This window comes from Fringilla coelebs, assembly GCF_963513975.1.
Source record: "Fringilla coelebs genome assembly, chromosome: 19".
Lineage (NCBI taxonomy): Eukaryota > Metazoa > Chordata > Aves > Passeriformes > Fringillidae > Fringilla > Fringilla coelebs.
In genome coordinates this window covers 3,800,277-3,820,809 of record NC_140045.1, presented here as the reverse complement: position 1 = coordinate 3,820,809, position 20,533 = coordinate 3,800,277, and the positions used below count along the sequence as shown (strand labels likewise).

General features: G+C 39.9%; 1 protein-coding gene across 2 annotated transcripts in view; it reads right to left on the bottom strand.

Moving 5' to 3' along the window:
* Nucleotides 1–822: 822 nt before the first annotated feature.
* The window catches only part of TEX2 (testis expressed 2), a 45,295-nt gene continuing 25,584 nt past the window's right edge, over nt 823–20,533 (bottom strand). For both annotated transcript variants that reach the window (XM_084218644.1, XM_084218645.1), the window contains exons 3-12: nt 19,792–19,992; nt 17,858–18,185; nt 16,478–16,725; nt 14,992–15,141; nt 13,532–13,631; nt 9,821–9,953; nt 6,059–6,181; nt 3,959–4,168; nt 3,628–3,748; nt 823–2,814 (exon numbers count right to left, since the gene is read on the bottom strand). In XM_084218644.1, the coding sequence (XP_084074770.1) occupies nt 2,692–2,814; nt 3,628–3,748; nt 3,959–4,168; nt 6,059–6,181; nt 9,821–9,953; nt 13,532–13,631; nt 14,992–15,141; nt 16,478–16,725; nt 17,858–18,185; nt 19,792–19,992 (1,737 nt within the window). In that variant the 3' untranslated portion in view covers nt 823–2,691. The remainder of the gene's footprint in view (nt 2,815–3,627; nt 3,749–3,958; nt 4,169–6,058; nt 6,182–9,820; nt 9,954–13,531; nt 13,632–14,991; nt 15,142–16,477; nt 16,726–17,857; nt 18,186–19,791; nt 19,993–20,533) is intronic.

Genomic DNA, 20,533 nt, shown 5'->3' with positions numbered 1-20,533 from the left:
GACCCGGGCAGCGCTTTTAAAAGCAAGTGACATTTGTTTGCGAGTGCGTGTCACCCTCGCGGGGACAGAGCGGTGGGGGAGCCCGGGGCCTGCGGATCCTGCTGCTCCGTTCCCGGCCGGCGGGCGGTGCCGGGGCCGAAGCAGAGCCGGGTCGCTCGTCGTGGTGCAGTGCGACTGAACCCGCCAAGCCGACGGCTGTAGTTTTCCTTCAGTAGTTCAGGGTTAAGGTGTTAAAAAGAATTTTAAAAAAGGAAGAAAAGTCCTGCCGAGCTCTTGCAGGAGTAGAGCAGCTGGGTGAACCAGCTTGGAGGCAGGGGAAATGCATCCAGGGCTGTGGGTCAGCATGCACGTGGTGCAAAACACCGTAAAAGACTCTCGTGACTAAGCTGCAGCTTCTTAAGGGGACACTATTTTTTGTACTTCAAAACATCTGTAACCACACAGGACTGAACATACAGGAATAGGCAGACTGTAAGGGATCATTAAACTCGCAGCAGAAGTGGATGCATGTCAGCTCTGTAACTGCTGGTAATCCTTTGACAGTTTTACCAGCTATGCAAACATGTTCTTAAAGCATATCCCTCATATGAGTACTAGCTGCTGTGGTGAACTTTACCTTCATAACAGTAAAATTAAATTTAGCTTTTCCTTTCAGAGCTCAGCACTGGTTAACATTGAAACTGTCATGCCACAACCATCCGGTACATGTATATAAAAGTCTGCAAAACAAAGGGCACACATATTAGGAAGCTGCCTTTCTAAAGAAGTTGTTAAAACAACTTGCACTAGATAGCTGTAGAAATGAATTTTACTGAATTGTTTGACATGGGATAAATTTATTTAATAAAACAAAGCAAGCAGATTGTAGTTACCCACAGTTTATGAAGTGCAGTATGACAATCTTGTGTAATAAGTCTAAATCTGTTTACACATTAGTGCATCTAGTCCTTTGACTTTAGTTATTGCACATAGAAATTAACTCATATAAAAGACCTGCGTACAAGACATGCAGACTTCATGAAAGGCAAATAATGCCTACAAAATCAGCAACCCCAGAATATACACAGCCTGGAATGGTCAAGGAGGAGTTCAGGTAACAAATATAACTACTAATATTTCAATTAAAGGTAACCAAAATAGGTGTTCAAATATAGAATTAATTTTAAATATATTAAATGCTTTTGTTTCAGGCAAGGTGCTGTTTAAAAAACCTTCAATATAATAGCTTCATTTAGAGATGGTAAATCATCAAGTTATACATGGAAATTTTGATTTACATCAAATGTGACAACACAACATACAAAAAATTTCTTAAAAAATTACTTGAAAAAAAAAATGTTATAAAAGGAGAGCCAAAACTCACCTTCTTTGTAAACTAAAATATTTTCTGACAGCCATGAACAGTTGGCAACACTAAGTATCAGAAAAATATTAAGTGTTAAGGAGTGGATATGTAGTGTTCAAACCTTGAATTTACTGCAAACATTTAGCCTTGATTCATTACACCTGACAAATAGAAGGCAGTTCCCCCTTTCCCCTTTAGTTTTGGCCACTAATTAGCAGAAAGAGTCTTTAATCATGATTGGCTCAAACAACTGCAATGCTTGAATTCCTATGCCATAAAGTCCAAGAAACCAATGCATGGGGGTCAAAATCTGTCAGCCACAGCTGCTTCCACGAGCAGCAGGTGCTGTCATGGCTGGGGCTGTAACTGAGGATCCAAGCCCATGCCTTGGGTGTAAACACAGTGCAATGGAAAAGACTCACAGCAACAAACTCCTGTCAGAAAGAACTGGGTGTTTCATCACAGCAAGAGGCTCTTTGCACAGGTCACTACTGGAGATGTGCAGTGTTGACACTTGGTGTGTGTGCTCAGGTCTCTATAAACATTCAGAATTAATCAGGAACCAAGGTGATTGTACCTCACTATAAGGCGGCTTGCTATGGTTTGGTCTCATGGCTTTACCAATTTTTTTTCCTCATTTACAAAAATCTGACAGTCCCACCTTCACTGATAGTTGTGTGTTTTATGGCTAATTGCTTCCCAAAAAAAGCACAAGTTCTGTATGAAAAAAGTAATGTGTATACAGCACATTGAATTACAATATTACCTATACATCCAATTTACATTCTTTTATCCTGAAAGCATTTCATATTTCGATTGCTTGACACAAGCTATTGACTGCAGAAGTGAAAGAACATAAAACAGTTCATTCTACACCTCCAACTGCCTGAGAAAGAAAAATATTCTTCCAGTTTTATAAATTCATTCCTTATTTAGGATTTTTTTCATTTGGCACGCAGTTCCTTTGCTGCCAAACAACTTTTCAATGCTTTAATGCACATTAACATAGCATGAAAACAAGCTGAACAAAAGGTGCATCAACAAGCTCCTTGATCTGTTACATTTGAGTTCCTCCTCCCTCCCCACAAAGAACAGGTCACCTCAGCCTCCCAGTTAAAATCCTGATGGCAGCCAGTACAAAAATAAATCAACAGCTTAATGGAATGGAACTTCATGTAGCTGAAGTACACGGGAACAATAACCAGGCAAGTGAGCACACAGAACGGGGAAAGGCAGTCCTTGGGAGGGGGCAGAGTGGCACAAGTTAAGGACAAGAACTACAGCACAGTTTATAAAACCATGACAGTAACTTTTATAATACTGTAAACTGCAAGAGTCTTCACATGTCATGGTTGATCAGAGGCCTCCGTGCTCAGATCTTGAGGAGGGCACGTGGAGGAGCGGGGATCCATGGCTGAGTGCATTAAAGGAATATAGACATCATCCATGTTTGGCATGACAAAGATTTTCTGGGAAAAAGATGCAATGAAATGAAGTTACATTACATATGTCACTTGAAACCTTAGTTTTCCAATTTTAGTTCAAAAAATGCCACACATTTACAGAGAAAAGGTTCTTGAGCTCAGCATTGAGTCAGTGCAGTGCCCATTAACTGAAACCATTTTATTGTGTTACAGTTGTAAATGAAACTCAGAAATATTTTCTCTGCATATTTCATTCACTTAAAATGGCACTACAGGAAACACCACCAACTTTTCCTAATTCCTTTCTCAGCTCTTACCCATCCATATACTTTCAAAATGCACTTTTAGTAAAATAATTGATTTTGATTTCTGGTTGATTGTATAGGTTGGGGTCCAGAATCAAGCTCGTCATTGTTCCTATTCTACATGTATTTGGAGGGGGCTTCTTCCTTTCTGCACTGTGGTCAACATGATTTTTTAAAAATTACTTTAAAGGAAGCACTAAGAGGAATAATGCCTTATCTGTTCTTAATTTTAGGCAACAGTTTGGCCCCCTATCATTAAGAACATGTAGGATCATGTTCTTATTTGAGTACTGCAAATTTTACCATGGTACCTATTTCAAAGAAATGTCATTTTCATCTCTAAAACAGATTTCCACCCAGGTCTACACATGAGTCTAGAGACCATCCCAGCAGTCAGTTTCAGGTGAGGTCTCAACATCCATCCCACTGGCTGGGATGGGTGGAGGACATGACTAGTTATAAATGAAATAGAGGACATGTGAAAATTAAGCACCCCACCCCTTTAATTGACCAAAACTATCATCAGTGAAAGGAGAATGTTGAGGAAACACACCTGGAACTCTTGTTCCAGTTTCCTTGCTATCCAGTCTGTTATATGAACCAGAGTCACTTCTCTCTCACCAAGTTTTGGCCGTGCTTTTAGCTCCAGGTAGGGAGGCCTTCGGAAGCCGTACCTGGGGAGAGAACACAGAGCAGGATTTACTACAGACACTCCAATAAGTACTTAAACCTGTAACAATTTGCTCTTTGTAACAGTTCCTACCTCAGTTACAACTAATTTGTACTGCTCCTTGCCCAGAACCTCCTTGAGCCAGGCTTTAGCTTTATTCTTAGCTGCAACCCCTCCTGAAACATTGCCCAGCTCTGCTCTGAGCTCCACTTACCATATTCTGTCAGTGGGTGGAGGTGGAATGTTAATCACTAGTGTTCCTCTGCACTCCTGTACTTCAACTGTTAGCAGCAATGGAGTATTGGAGACCTCTTCAATTTTTTTCTTAATAAACTCAGTCTCTGTTGCTTTCTGAAAGTATTTTGACTTCGTAATTTTATCCACAATTCTCATGATTTTACTTGTTCGATGTCCTCCAACATACCTTTACATAGAGAAAAGAAAAAGGACATCAAGATAATTTCCTTAAAGTTATTTGCTAAGACAGACATGGATTTTCTATTAAATCATTAAAGTTTTTTTGATACAAAAAATCTGAACAGATACGTGGCCAAGCAGCTCATCCTAGGGCCTGCACCCAGCAGCTGTATTCTGTCAGCTACAGGTGTCTGGCAGAAACTCTGTTCAGTCTGAACACCCCTTCCCAGATGGCATTGGAAACACAATTTTTAAAACAAATGCAAATACACTTAGATCACTAATGCCAGCAAGATGGCATGAGAAGTGACAACTTGTCTACTACCATTCAAAAAAAAATTAGAGACACTGATACATTAAGATGTGCACAAATCATCAGCATGGAAGGTCCAACCATTGTGTCTGATTGTTTAACTGTGTGTGCTGAACAAAAATGTTTTCATTTTAAGGTACTGCAGCATTTACAAGTATAAGTATGCTGAAAAAGAAGAGGAAAACAGTTTTGGCAGTGGGTGGAATGATGTTCCAAAAATGGTTAACTATGTCTGCAGAAAGTGGGCTTTTCCTGGCAATTGTGTCAGACAGCATTCCTGGCTTTTGAAACAGATGCTTTAAGGGCTGAATATTTTTTTTCTTACCCCTATCTCATGTTGGAAATACACACTCCAAAAATAGCACATTTGGTATTTTCCACAGACTATATCATGTCTAATTGTGGCTCTTGGTGTTACGTAGCAGATATAACCTTCCTAAGGAAATTACATTTTCCTATCCAGGGAAAAAATAAAATTATTCTTACACAAACTTTTACAGTTTTGTCCTTAGCACAACATAAGACAAAAACTGTTCAGCAAAATAAAAAAAAGAGAAAATAAATTTTGACTTTGGGATTTTATACTAGCTGTATCTTTACCCAGAGAAAGAAGTTATTCTCCCACCAGGGATAGCAATGCAGATTTTTAATTGGTGTAAGAAAATTTTTTCAGTATTTTACATTAAGATTCTTCATTCTCCCTCTTTGTCCTCTTGATAAAGAGTTCTTTATATGATCTATGAATTTCAAGAAGATATGAAAGGCATCAACTGCAGTAATTCAAACAACTCTTCACACAATTTTCAAAAGTGTTCCGGAGTAAAACACTAAAATTCTCTGGAACATTTTGAATAAATCATGAGTCTGCTGGTATATTCACTGTAAAAATCACTTAGATATGTTCAGACATAGAAAACATTGTGACTGTCTCAGACATTCTGGGCTCAGATATTCAGCTTTCTCATTGCATGGCATAATTGCAATCAGATGCAGAAAGCAAAAAATCAGAGTCGCAGCCAAAACAAGGAATGATGTGGCATCACTGATGTTGGGAAATTTTCTTTGAAATCCATGCACAGCATCAGAGGGCAGTATTGCACAGCCCAGACACACGAAATCCTCAAGGAAAAAAAAAAACAACAAAACTGAGCAAGAAAAACAGGCTTGAGTAACAGTTGTTTTCTGTTTTCTTAAAGAAAAGAAAATGGAATGCTGGCAATAAGGGGATCAGCAGGATAAGCACAGGGCTAATACTGCATAGTGAGGGTTTCAGGTTTTCACACAAAATCCTGTTCTTGGCTCTGCTAGCAGGTAGGACACGCTGGGGAAGGTCCCCAGAGCTTCTCTGGCCTCCCAGCAATGCAGCAGAGGAGGGATGGGAGGTGCCCAGGGCAGCTGGGAGAAGTCCCTGCAGGGCTGGGGTGAACAGGGCTCCTCTGCTGCCCTCTGCCCTGGGAATGGGCGGCTGGGGCGGCGTCACTGCTCAGACAGCCTCACACTCTGCCATTCTGGGGGACAAAGAGCATCACAGCACTGGCACCAGCTATCAGGTGTTGGGGAAGGAAGGATTAACAAACAGCTCACCCTTCTCCTCCTGGGGTCATCTGCTTCTCTCCTGCCAGCTCAGGAGCATCATCTTCCTCCGAAGAGCCAGCGCTGGAGGATTCCTCATCGCTGTCTGCAAGACAATACGCCCTTGGCCTGAAACTGAAACAATGCAATTTCCAGGTCAAATGTAATATCCTTAAATAGCTATTCATCCTGTACAGCTTTGGCTGACATTACAGGTTTCTGAACTGTCCCCTCCCCTCTATTATAAATGCTATCTAAAAAGAACAAAACCAAAACCACTCTGAAGCCAGTGTGGCAGAACCAGCTTTCAAAACAGAAATCTGTTTTCCCCAGTGGAACATAATCCTTCATGAAAGAGGCTGGCACGAGGGTGGCTATTCTACATGCTCAAATCACATGTGGAGATTATTCAAAATACATTTGGAAGCATCTCTGTTGTTGCTCATGGTTTTTCATGAGTTGAGCAGAATTAAGATTGGACAAACCATTTTGTTTGAATGTCATGGGGAAAAAAGTGAAGTAATAAACAAGTGTCGCCCTTTGGGTACAAAATACCACACAGCAGTGACTAATTCCTAGACTTGAACTGTGGAAGATTTCACGTACACAGTCACAAGAAAAATTTCAAATCTTTTAAACGGATTTAAAGGAGAGAAGGATACAGTGGATACACTTCAGACTTAACAGATCTTTACTGAATGCAAGAGCTTGAAACAGTTACACAACACAGCCTTCAAAAGCATATGGCTCTAGCCCTAGGGACTATACCCAGGAATATAATACTCTACAGCATGTTCAGAATACACTTTATAGCTGTGTCTTCTTTCTTTGTGTGTGTGTGTGTTCTTGGAAATGTATTTGAAGCATTAATAACCTCAGACAGGATATGGACTGAGGCCACTGCCTGTTATTCTGTACACAGAACAAACTGGTGGTTACTGCAGGAAGTCCTAATGTAAAGGGACAGTTCAGGTGCAGCTCACAGAGCACAAGACTCCTTCCCCACTGGAGCAGTAATCCCAGGACCTGTCCACACTGAAGTGTTTCCTACCCAGGCTGTGGAATTACACTTGCAAACCTCTTCCTATCCAGAGCAGCATTTTGTACCTGCAGAGGAGTGAAGGAGCAAACCAAAGTGAGCCACCTCCCTGAGGATGTGGGGGTGGTGGGTGCTGCCTGTCACTGGCCCAAATAGCAATGCTGGAGCTGTTCCTCACAGAAATTCATGTTTTTAGGTCAGATTCAAACGGCACATTTTCCACCAGGCTGTGACCTCACTTCTCTTTCCTGTGCACTTTAGCATCCAGCTCAAATGCTCAGGGCATTCTCAGGTCTTTCAAAGGTGTCACCTTCTTAGAAGGTGTTTTATTTCCTAGATGAAGGGGTCCTCTGAAGTGCCCCACAAGCACCAATGGCTCAGACCACAGGATTTCCTCGCATTAAACAAAGCAACAATAAATAAGCTTGAGTCAGATTTCAGGGGAGCTCTGTATACAATGGACCATTTATATGATACAAACATTGGCAGAAAAAAATCACTTTGGAGCTACTGTATTGTTCCTGTAAAGATTGCACAATATTTTATGAATTGCCATTTGTCAGTTGTTTTTATGTGGTTCAACAAAGCCAAAAGGACTGAAGGGTTAAGAAGGTGCAGTAACTTTGGGTTAACCTGCCTGAAGTTTTGCTCCAACTCCTGTTTAGCAGCATCTGCAACGTATTACTTTTATAAAATTGGCAATTAAATAGTTTCTTATTCTTTCTGAGAGCAGCATTTTCCTGAGAGGGCATGCAAGACAGCATTACCAGACTGTCTCAGCACACTCCACTTCTATTTCAAACAGCAAGTGCAACAGTGACCCATTTGTCTTGCTTTACACTGACAGCAGCCACAGACAGTGACACCCCAGAGCTGTTCCCCCCCCTCCTCTGGATGAGTAGGTGCCTTTCTCACAGCACTTTGTGGTTACTGCATCTCAAGAGATGGTTTGTTCTGAGCTCATAAGGGCCAGAAATGAGCTCAGCAACCAGCACACATCACTTACTGACAATGTGACCATGGATGCAAACACATGCAGAGTAATTTGATTTGTCACAGCAACTGTCAACTGATAATTAAAAAAGCCAGCAGAATTAAAATTAACTAACACATTGGAAGGCATAGATGAGAATCAAACCGTTCTACACTTTTCAGTCCTTAATTTATTTAATATTCATTTTAAGGAAAAAAAGGGGAAAAAACCACCAAGCAACAAAAAACCCCTCATCCAAACTAGAATACATTAGATTGTTCTTTATGTAAAGCTGCTACCTGGCCCTGAGATTTGAAACATCCCAGCCCTGTGCAGGGAGCATTGCAGCCAATGCTGATACCTTCAAGTAACTGGTTGCTTGGCTACAGGCACTTAAATCTGCCTTGCTGGGGGCCTATAGCTCAGCCAGCAGCAACCTGATTTTTAAATATGAATCAGAGTGTTCACTAATTATTTCTGAGGCTGTTCCTGCACTGAACAGATATGAAAATACACAAAGAAAACCCTGAAGGGGTGGGGAAGAAAAGCAAGAATTTGATTTGTATAGACATTTCCTCCTCTATCCCCCATTTTTGGGCAGGCAGGATTAAACAGATTTTGAAAAATTCACACCTACCAGTTATAGTGATGTAAATTCAGAAATATTTATTTCAAGCAGTGACAATGAGAATCTAGGTCGATTTAAAATCCTCTGAATTTCTACCAGTGTATGAGATCATTCAGCCATTAGTTTTTTTTCACATTTATTTTCTTGTCATGACTGCACTGACATATAGTGCTGCTGTAAATGTTACTTCAAGGTATTTCAGAATAAATGGTCAGAGCTATGACATAAGTATACAAAGCCTCTAGTATCTTAATTGTGAAAGACCATACAATTTTGTTCATAGCTAAACAAATGGCCAGGTTTAGAGACAATTTTGTTGATTTGTAGGCAGTGGTTGTACATTAAATCAGAGACCACCTACTGTTCAGGGCCTGCAGATTTAGGTACAAAGAGAATACAGCACAAAAAAAAAAATAAATTGGGACATCAGAGCTGGGAGTGGATCCATCCAGGGATGGATATTTGATAGGTGCCACTCACTAGGTTAATACAAATGGACAATGGATGATATTCAAACATGGCCAAAATGCGAGGGCAAGCACAAATACAAGGAGGTAAGTTACTCTGTGGTGTCTGCTAATGAGTTCATCTACATAAGGCATTTCACTTTGCACAGCAGGCAAACAGAAGGTGGCTATGAGGAAAAAAAACAGACTAAAGCAGGGATGTGATTACTCCCACAATGCAATAAAGCTTCTGGAAAGGTCTTTACATAACAATTAGAGCCTGTTTACCTTCCACATTGTTTACTACTCTATGGTTTCCAGCTGCAGCTGTACCATGCTGCTGCCTGTTACACCTGTCTATTTCTATTTCTGCATGTGTATCTCCAGTATTTGAGTTTTATCTGACTAAACCCTAAATCAAGCATAAGACAAAACTAAATTATAGTCACAGGACATTTTAAAACCCAACTGAAACATATATATAAAATAATTGTACCACAGAAGCCTTTTATTAAAATTATTATCAACAGCGTGACCAAACAATAAAGTTGCACAGAAAAGCCACGTTCCACACCCATTTGTATGAAACATCCCCAGAACTCCCTTCAACCCAGTGCAGAGCCAGAGCTGCAAGTACACAAAGAAAATCCCAGCTTTTCCCAATGAAAGCACCATTGCCATCCCTTACCCTTCCTTGCCGATGTCGCCAACTTTAAACGCCTCCCCAAGTGGCTCTTTACCAAGTTTGGTCAAGTTCATCTTGGTCTCCAGTGTCATTAGAAAAGATCCATTGTAGGACATTTCCAAATCGACCCAAAGTCCTAAAATAAACATCAGAAAAGATGTTACTTGAAGAGCAATCACAAAGCAACCCTTCTGATTACAGCCAGATATAAATCCAAGCCACACTGAAAGAGAGTGGTGAGTAAAACTAATGGTCTAAAAAAAAAATACAGTGATTTACACACACCTAAACTGCTTAAGAGATGTGAAATGAGATAAAGGAAATAGAATACCATCAGGGATTCACTTCAAAACTATTTACAGCATTGCTCCAAGCCAAGCAGTAGTGGGGACACTCCTCTGCATCACTGACGCGGTCCAAGTGAAGCACAACTTGAAATCCCAGAGCAACATTTGCTTCTCTCACAACTTGAAATCCCAGAGCAACATTTGCTTCTCTCACACCACAAGCTGCTGCCCCTTGTTTTGCCAGTGTTGTATTGAAGATCTATGACAAGGTTCCCTCAGTAACTGAGCTACAGGCATTCTTTTATGATTCAGAGTAAACAGGGTCATTACTTACACAATTCTAGACATGCAATATTAAGTTAAATCCTATTGTCTGTGCAAACTATTTGCTTTTTACAATCTCCAAAAGAATTGTCTTGGGAATACCTTAACATTAGCTTAAGCCTTTTAAGTGACACCCTCCACCAAAGCAGTAGGATTTGTTATCCAGAGGTTAGAAAACAGATGCCAATAAACACAGATTATACTTCCTCCTTTTCCAGATATTGCAGCTGCACAAAACATTCCCTCACCAGTACCTGGCACATCAACCACTGACCCATTCCACTTTTATTTACTTATTTGGAAGCAATTAATGGTGAATAAAACTGAAACCAGGACAAATGGTAACTACCCTTTGTGTTTTATTGTTCTAGAAAAGTCACACTTTATCAGTTAATAACTACTGTTTTCTTTTCTGCAGAAACATATCCTTATCATGATCCCACCCACATGTGGTAACAGAAACACAGGCAGCTCCCAAAGACCTGGTCCCTGGCACCCTGTGATGGTGCTGTTAGCAGGATTAAGGCAAATTGGTGCTTTACTAATCCAAATAACTCTTTTCCATCACATTTTTTCTAACACTGTTATTATAAAAACCAAACACAAGAACTCAAACACAAACTTATAAGGGTTTTTTTCTCTTTACAGTAGAAAAGAATCAGTAAGATCATAAAAACCATGAAAACAGCTTAACAGACTTGTTGGACAATCAATGAGCCAGTAAAACTCAATCATCAATATAGTTTTAACAGTAGATCAAATTAAGCAAAGGATGCCATTACTGAGAGGGAAAATTCCTTCTGACCAGAAAATGTTCATACAGAGGGAAAAAGGGAGGGAGAAGGAGTGAAGAACTGGGCAGATGGTACAATTTATTCTGTTTTCTGGTTCCCTAGCCTTGACAGAATTACAGTAAAAGCCACAGCATATGCTGTCACCCAAGCAGGACTGTATTAACAAAAACAAGACTTTTTTTCTAATATTGTCTGTTAAATTTAGCTAATTAGAGAAGGCATATAACAAAAAATGTATTTTCTTTGTAATCAAGCACTGGTAAAAAGAAGTATTGATGAAACAAAGCACATCACAATTAGTAACTGCACTTTAAAGCCTCACAAAGGGCTACCCCCAATGACTGCCTCAAACACTTACTAAAAAACCCAAAACCTTAGAAGCATTCATTCTGGATACTGCCCTGAAACTAGAGAGTTTTCCCCCTCATTTCCCAATAAACCAAGTAATTTACCCACAGGCCAACTTACCAAGACATACATTTATTCTTATGAAAACAAACATTTCCAATTATCATCCCCTAGTTTATGTCCTTTAAAGTATAATAAGAGAAAAGTTATTCCAGTAATTACTCATTGCAAGCCCTTAAAAACCCTAAGAGCTCACATGGATGTTCACATTCAACAGTATGGAAGAAGTTAAAAGGATTAGAAATCCTACCAGAAATGTTTGCTTGTCACAGTTTAGCTGAACAAGAAACTAAAGGAACTAATTGATCTCACTGCTGCTTCAGCAATTAATTGAAGCCAAGTATTCAGCTCCTAAATCCCATCTCATGACTTAGAACTACAGTCCCTGGTTACAACTGAAGTTATGAGAACAGAGAAAAGAATTCAAAAAATGTTTCAATCAAGGCAAAGGAAAACACACAGACAAGAACCCTGATTAAAAAGAAACTATGAAACCACTCCACAAGCCACACACACACATAAAGATTTTTAAAAGTTTTCCTTTGTTCTGTAACTCCAAATAAAACTTCTACCAATGGTGCAACCACTTAATGGAGAACTGGAAGACTTCCTAAGTACTGTGGAGAACCTGCAGGCCCACACAGGAAGCATAAGACAAGAAGAAGCAATATGCTTTAGTTCCCCAAATACTGACTGCACTCCAGCTTATTCCACCTATTCAACTCTTATTTCTCTTAAAAAGACAGATTTTATTCCTCATGACAACCAAACAGTTTGCTCTTTTCAAGCAAGCTTTGTTTATAAAGCTCAGTGGAAAATAATCTTTGGAAAAGTAGAGAGCAAAGTACCCAGTGTTTTATAGATAAAGCTTTTCCTCATAGAGTTGCAAGCCCCAAGTAGATAAGGGCATTTGGATACAACAGGCAGCATTAACTAATGTATGTCCAAAAAGATTTTAATATTTCCCCAAAGTCTGCTTTGCTCAGGTTTATTAGGGAAAGGTAAGCACTTCCTGTCCTCATGCTTTTAGTTAGTGATTTGAGTGGCACAAAGTTTTAGAATTAAAGTTTATCAATCTCCTCCTAAAGTCCATGCATCTGGGATTCTTGCAAAGGTCAGGTGACACCACACCAGGTCTTCCAAGGAAATCTTTCCCTTTAGGCCTATTAGAAATTTCTCCATATTGAGTGGAGAAACTCTGATACAATTTAAAATTAAAAACTGCTCTGATTACATCTTAGATGGCATCTGGTGCTCCTCAACACGTAGAATAAATGCTTTTGAAGCTAAAAAGCATTATTCCAAGTTTTTCTTTTTTGCAAGACTACTTAACTGACATGAGCATCCTCAAATATGTGACCATATGCAAGCCAGAAGGATAGAAAACAAACAGTTCTAATTCATAAAGCAGCAGTATGAAAGTCATCCAGCTTTAAAAAAAAGCTGTATTTAATATTAAGAACATAAAATGATGCTGTACTTTGAAGTTTATTTTCAAAACAACACTATTCTTGTTTTCCAAGTGATTACAATTATACTCTATTTTCAGAACAGGGCAGCTTCTCTTGGAGAGACAAAGCTGATTTCTCCTATGGTCAGAATCTGATCTGTCCCAAGGAGATGTGCTTTGCCCTCTGCAGTCCCTGACAGTATCAGAGAAGTGTCTGCATCTCTGTTGCATGCAAATTTTAGTTTAGTTCAGTAATTATTTCCTATGGAAAGACATGATCACAATTCCATATATACAGAATTACATTTACACCAAACATGAGATAAAGACCCCTGAGTAGCCCAGAATAAGCTCTTATTACCTGTACCTAAAACATGCACAAGATAAACAGATCAACATTCTGTTCTCAGATACAAAGGCAATACCAGCACCTGCTATTTTTGTATTTTACCTCTGTGATCAATAGAAGGTTTGAAGGCTTGAAGGATCTTGGGCACTGCTATCCCCATGTCAAGCTCAGTCAGAGTCAGCTCATTCATGAAGTAGGGCAGCTAAAAGGACAGAATATTAACAAATCAAATACATGTTATGGAACTAGACATCAGTTTCCTGAGAGAAGAAAGCTCATTAAATTTAAGGATGGACTGAACTGAAGTGTCACCAGTGAATAAACACAAATATAATTACACAAAATTCTTACTATTCTAGAATTTCACAGTTGCCAGTTTCAAAAAATTTTTAGGGACAGATTGGGCATCTGAATTTGTTTTTTAAATTATGCTGAAGTTTAGATGCTGACCTTAAACCATCAGCATGTTTTTTAGTCAAAGTATGTAAAAAGCTCAAGAATGAAGTGTAAATCCTGTTTCACTGTGAATAGAAATCAAAGATTTCTTTGAGTCTTAACTTCAGTAATATATTTTATCACTGATGTTTCATCAGTGTCTCAGCTTCTTTTATCTTTAGCAAATTCTTTCATAGAGCATTACCTTTTAAATCTGTATCATAATTGTAGTAAAATAGAGGCACAGAATCAACATTTGGGTATTTATTCACTTAAATATTTCTGATTGACAGAAAACATATCTCCTGTGAATAGACACTGCTTTAACACATCAAAACTACATCCCCATTCATTCCACTTAAAAAGTTACCAGTGAGATGTTTGGGTACCCTGCTGTCACAATTGGGGAAGCAGACAGGGCAGATTTAGGCTACTGGTGATTTCCCAAAGCAAAGGCAGCACTATCTCACAGCTGGGGCTGGCAGCAAAATTTCTGAGCTTTTGTAAGCAAGACAACAACTTCCTTTGCCTTTAGGAACAGGCAAACTCCTCCCCAAACACCAGGAGCTGAAGGCTGTGGTGAACTGCTGCTGCTTCAGAAGGGTTACAGAAGGCAAGGGGAAGATTGAGAAGTCACTCAAAAGCATCACTCCTCCCTACACCCTTGAGGTGGAGCAGCTGATGGAAGCTGTGTCCTGTCACCCCACAGAGCTTTTTCCATAACTATTGCTCCTATAACTGACCTCCTGCAAGTAGTTTATGTCTGAAGTTAACAGGAACACACTACAGTTGTGGCTCCGTGATGTTCTCCACCTTAAAAGGAATCTACTGTTTCCCAAAGCAGATTTCCTCATTTATATATGCAGTTCTATTCATCCCTAATGTAAATACAATAATACTGCAATTTTGACATAAAAATTTAACAGATACAAATAGCTTATCCAGCTGTAGTTCATTTTAAACAGAAACAGCAAAGTTAACATGCATCAGAAACTGAACAGCCATTCTGTAGCACATTTATTGTCTTTTACATGAAATAAGTCTTTCTTGTACTATTTTAAAACTCAAAGACTAAGTGCTTCACTTCTTTCAAAGGAGTGTATAAAGCAAGTCTCCAGATCAGGTACCTTTATTTTGCTAAGTTTCATTTGGATCTTCTTTGACACTAGATCAGACCAATACTTCTCTCCTAAAAAATCCCAAAATATTCTTCCAAGCAGAGCGTTCACCCAGGCCTCCTGTTCTTCTTCTTCAGCTTCCACATTGGCATCTGGCAACTGAAAACATAAAGAAGGTTATTCAGCTCTATAAATTCTATAAAAAAAGGAAAGAAAAGCTCTGATTTACATGGGAAGTTCAGTGTTAAGAGCCTGGGTCAACTCAGAACACCAAATTCTCAGCACAGGGAGCAGCTTTACAAATGCATCAGCTGGGCTGCCACGAGCCTGTCATCATCCTGACATGCAGCAGAGGGAATGAGACCACACAGATATAGATTGACCTCTGGCAATGAAATGAGAAAGTTGTATGTAATTTAACCTCTGGCAGAAAAAGCAGATAAACCCAGAGTAGGCAGAATTATAACCTGTGTTTGCAGTAAGAGATACTCTCTCCTGCCAGTCAGATCTGGAAGAACAGGTACTCTACTCTTCCTTTGTTTTATCAAAAAATTGGAAAGCAAGACCCAACCTTACATCCTTAATCATTCTGAAATCCAGCTCAGAAACACCACAAATAGATGATAAACACAGTACAGGGAATCACACTCCTCCTTCCAGGGTTTGCAATATAGGATTCAGGGAACTATATTGTCCCCTCTGCTGCTTTAAAGCTTTTGTTTACAGTCCAAGAGAATTCTGTCTTGGTTTCCTTGAGAACCATCTTGAAACACCTGGAAATATTATACATTCAGATGCTGCTTCACTGACTACACACACAAAAGCCAAGGCAGCTGAAATAATTTTGGGTGTGTACACACACTACCACAAAAAAACAGGAAGTTTCCATGAAGGAAACACAACATATTAAGTGCCTGCAGTGACAGAAGAATTCACCACCTGATATTATTCCAGGCAGAACTCCTGAAGCTAGCAGAAAGGCAGCACTTTCTAAGACAGGCAGGTAGATGCTGCAGTTCTGAACATCATCTCTTGGCAGCTACAGCTCACAAGGGCTGCAGCCAGGCTGTGCCAGGGTGAGGAGCCTCTGCTGTGACGCAGGTTCCCTGCCAGCACTGCTCAGCTATTTATAGAATGGCTTCTGACACGTGCCAGATTCAGCAGCAAATCTATCACAGCTTCAGGAGTGGTTGGGGGTAGAATATTTTTTCCTGGGGGAACACAAGATGTGTTTATTCATACATTACACCACGGCCTCCTATTCCTTTTTTCTGGGTGTTGTATGGAAGTCTGGAAACAAAGATGCATGATATGAATTACCACTACTTTAAATAAAAAGCAGTCATGCTTAACATTAAAGATGTGTTTATTCTGAGCGTTGTACTCAGTATTAAGGTTCTGTTTACTGAGAGTGACTCAAATGCAGTCCAGGAGGTTAAAGGATTAGTAAGAGCTACAGAAGCTGTCCACTGTTTCTTTGGAGCACAAGCATTACCTTTTTCACAGCTGTCGGGCTGCTGTCTGCACTGACAGCTGGACTACCTGAAGGGCTTTTCTTTCCTTGTGGAACACACTTGGCCATATAAATATTGTAGTCCAGAAGCATTTTCTGCCTCATGTTGCCAGCCAGGTCCTTGTGCTTTGGCTGGGATGTGATTTCTTCTCCGCTTCCCTTGCTGCTGCTCCGGCTGTGTGTGAGAACTCCAGACTGACTATCGGTTCTGCTGTGTGCTGGCAGCACCCCTAAATTCAAAGGAATAATACCTGTTCAACAGAGAGCAAATCTGACAGCTAAATCCCACAGTGTATCACCAAACTTTAAAGGAACATGTTCATTCTACAGATATTTCTGCTGAAAAAAGACCAGCATGGTGCTTTCTCATTTTAAAGGCTAAAAGTAAATTCTACTGCTGTTGTGTTTAGGTGGTCCTAAACCCAAATTAGCCAGTATTTGCTATGATTCAGCACTCAGCAGGGTGTGGGACTGGAGGAGTCAGCTGATCAATAGCATATTTAAATATGGACACTCACATATGTATAACACATGGCAAAAATCCCAACAGCCCTGCTGGAGAATGCCTAAAATAAAAGTCAGGTGATTGAAATGCACCTATGACTAAAGTTTTTTTTTTACTAATCTAATTATAGGCTGTTACAATTAGAAGAACTGGGAAAGCATGTAACTATTGGTATTTTAATTAGCTATTTACTTTGCACTTGCATTTCAATAAGTTATGTGCCAGAAACAAAAATGTCAACTAATTTTTGAAAAGCTTCTCAGAGAATAAAGGCAGAAAAGCATGAGTCATTCAGGTTTAAAATCGTATCAGAGGATGGGTTTAAATTCATATTCCAAACAATTGATCAATACTATAGACTAATGTTTGTTGGTTCAGATATATATATATATATATATATATATATATTTTCATATAAAGATTAATGCAGAACCTTTCATTTAAACAGAGAAATGTGTTTCTTTGTGCCACTAACCCATGAGAAAGCTCTATCCTTTACAGACTAGAGTGGAAGGAAGGATAGAGGAGGAAAAACAGGTAATGAGAGAACTGAGTCTAATACTGCAAATGTTGACATCAGTTCCAACATACAGAAAAATAAGAGACTGAACAATTCCTCCTTAAAAATATGACAGGAGTTATTACAGTCACTGAAAAACAGTGTGTAATAATATTTGAAAGCACAGAGCCAAGAGGGAAAAATGTGGGGGTAAGGTGGCAATGCGAGGCCAAGGTAAGGAGAAGAGTATCTTTGGTATTAATTTTTTTTCCTTGTAAAGATCACTTTAGCACCAGCAAAGCATAACTTTGGTTTGTTTCTTTTAACAGACTTCTACAAGAATACAAAATCTGAGTACCTGGCTTGCTCCCACTGGGTGGCTTCTTCACTTCAGACTTGAGCTTCGATGCGAGGAGGAACCTTCTGAACCACTCCTCCTTCTCCCTACCCGTCCTTCCAAAGAGGTAAAGCACTTGATCCTTTTGGCAAGTGGACTTCACTCCATCCTGAGGTTTCTTGGATTCCTCAATGTTCAAGTCCCCTTTTTCAGCAGGTCTCTCCTCTGCAGTCTCCCTCTCAGTCTGGGCCTTGGCCATGAAGTCATCCTGTTTGGCCAGCTCAATGCAAATTGGGTATTTCTTATTCCAAATGCGTTTCCGTGCCAGGCTCTTAGGAACCAGGGAAATCTGAAGGATATATGAAAGGGTTAAATGAATTTATTTTTCACTTGTATCCTCTATGTTTCTATACTCAAGGAATGCAAGAGATAAAGAACCCACACTGGAACTGCCAGTTTAACTGACTCAAAGTTGCTGGATGTCCAACTCCCTGCTATCACTAAGTCTTTGGTGAGCCAAGCCTTGGAATTAAGACAAAGGCCATTTAAGCAGATTATGCCATGTGGATTAGAAACTCTGTTTTCATTTAGATGATCTTATTCTCATGGATTTGCAGAAAAAATAGAAAATCCAAGAACTTTATTTCTGGGACCATGGGAAGATAAATAGGTAACAAGATAAAAGAATCAGAGTCCAAACTCAGTTTTGAACACAACTTTTCATGCCTACCTTATGAAATTGAGCGTTTGAAGTTGGTGGCAGCCACATCAAATATGTAAGAGCTAAGCCATAAGATTGATTTGCAGATAATTATATTCTAAACTCAGTATATTTATATCAAACTAAGACAATGCAAATGATTAGAGGAGTGGTTTTAAAAAAAATAGTTAAAAATTCTTACGTGGGGGTCTATATTCAGCAGTGTTCTCCAAAAACTGTGGGCAAGTACCTTGAAGAATAGGCATCCTTTGTTTATTACAGTCAGGGTACTTGGCCCTTCTGTAATCAGCTGGGCCTGGGTGGGGGGAAGTACTGGAAATTTTTCTAAGATACCATGGGGAACCACCATCAGTCAAGTGCTCTCACATGACAGCTTTGCTTGTCTTCATAACGGGAAAACAAATCTGCAAAAGGCAGGAATCTAATTTTTTCTTTATCTTTTTCACTGTCTTCCTTTAATGGAAGGCAGAGATGACAGCACACTCCTTTCCCATACAGACTCAGAGCAAAGGAGGGAGGTTTTCCTCCCTTGGTCCCTCTCTCCCTCTCACTTCCAGTCAAGTGAAGTGTGGTTGCCTCCTACATCTGTACTGCCAAAGCTCTCAACTGATGCAGCACATTAAAAAAATCCATTCCCTTAATAATTAGGTATTGATGTATTATTTAAAACAATGCCAATGGAATCAACTTCATGTGGCAACTCTTGACATATTTGAGGGAGGCAAACAACATGTAGGAAAACTGTCCTAGCATTACTGATGCACTCTCCCAGCTGCAAAAACCCCATCTCCTTCCCTAGACTGGGGGCACCCACAGCAGGCACCTCTCACTCTCCTCCTTCACTATGATGTACATTCCCTCTTTGAGTGAAATACAAATGTTGTTTCATCTGCCTTGGGGTAGAGACAACCAGCAAAGATGAGGCATTTTGGTGTAACCTTCAGAACAGTCCTCTCATGCATTGGGAACGAGTCTCAGAGCTCCCATGAGTTAACTCTGCTCTCAGCTGCCAGAGGAATATCATTCCCTTTCCTTTATTGTGTAAATATGTACTTTCTTCCAAATCCTGCTCAATCTTCCTCCCCAGCACAATCTTTTGCAAGTTAGTCACGACAACAGTTTTGTTTAAATAATGACAGAACGTGAAAATAGAGGAGTGAAAAAACAAAATTCAGAGTTAAAAAGAATTTGCAAAGTAGTCTTTGTTAAAAGCAGATATAAGTCAGACACTCACCTTGCTGTCTGTTAGTTCATAAATTTTTTGACTGACATATGTGACTTCAGGCTTTGGCTCATTGTACACAGCTCTTCTAGAAATATTTTTATTGGGTTTTGAAAGTCGTAGGGTGCTGCCTTCGAGTCGCACATAGACAGAGTGAGTCAACGTAGCATGGTATGTTTCTGGATCATAATTATAAATTTCATTCATCCATCCCTAGAGAAGAAGACACTGTTAACAGCTTTTAAGCTGCTGGAAAACCAAGTACAGCACATACCTAAAAACTTTAAATTATTATCCAAGCTTTTGCCAAAGTTATTTCACTCAGTGCACAAACAGAACAAGGCAATAAATGCCCTAAACGAGGTAGCACCAAACCAACAGTGCAGGAGGTGAGGATGAGATTCAGGCACACCAGGAGTTTTTTCTGACTCAGTCACTTTGTTTATGCAGCACAGGGTGCTCTCACCTCCTCCCCAGGAGCCACGGTGGGATCTGCAGACGCAGGATGAGAGGAAGAGCCATGGGAGGAGGGCTGAGCAGCCCAGCCGCCCCTCTGCTCCCAGCCAGCTCGGACACTCTCATCACCAGAGCCCAGGCAGAGCAAACAGCCTGTGTGCTCACAGACAGCGCTGACATTGTCATCACCACAATTAAGGACTCAGTGGAAGACCACAAAGGAGTTTGCTTTCATGCATCATCACCATTGGAGATCATTTAACATGTTGTGTAACTGCCCAGCTACAACACAGAAGTC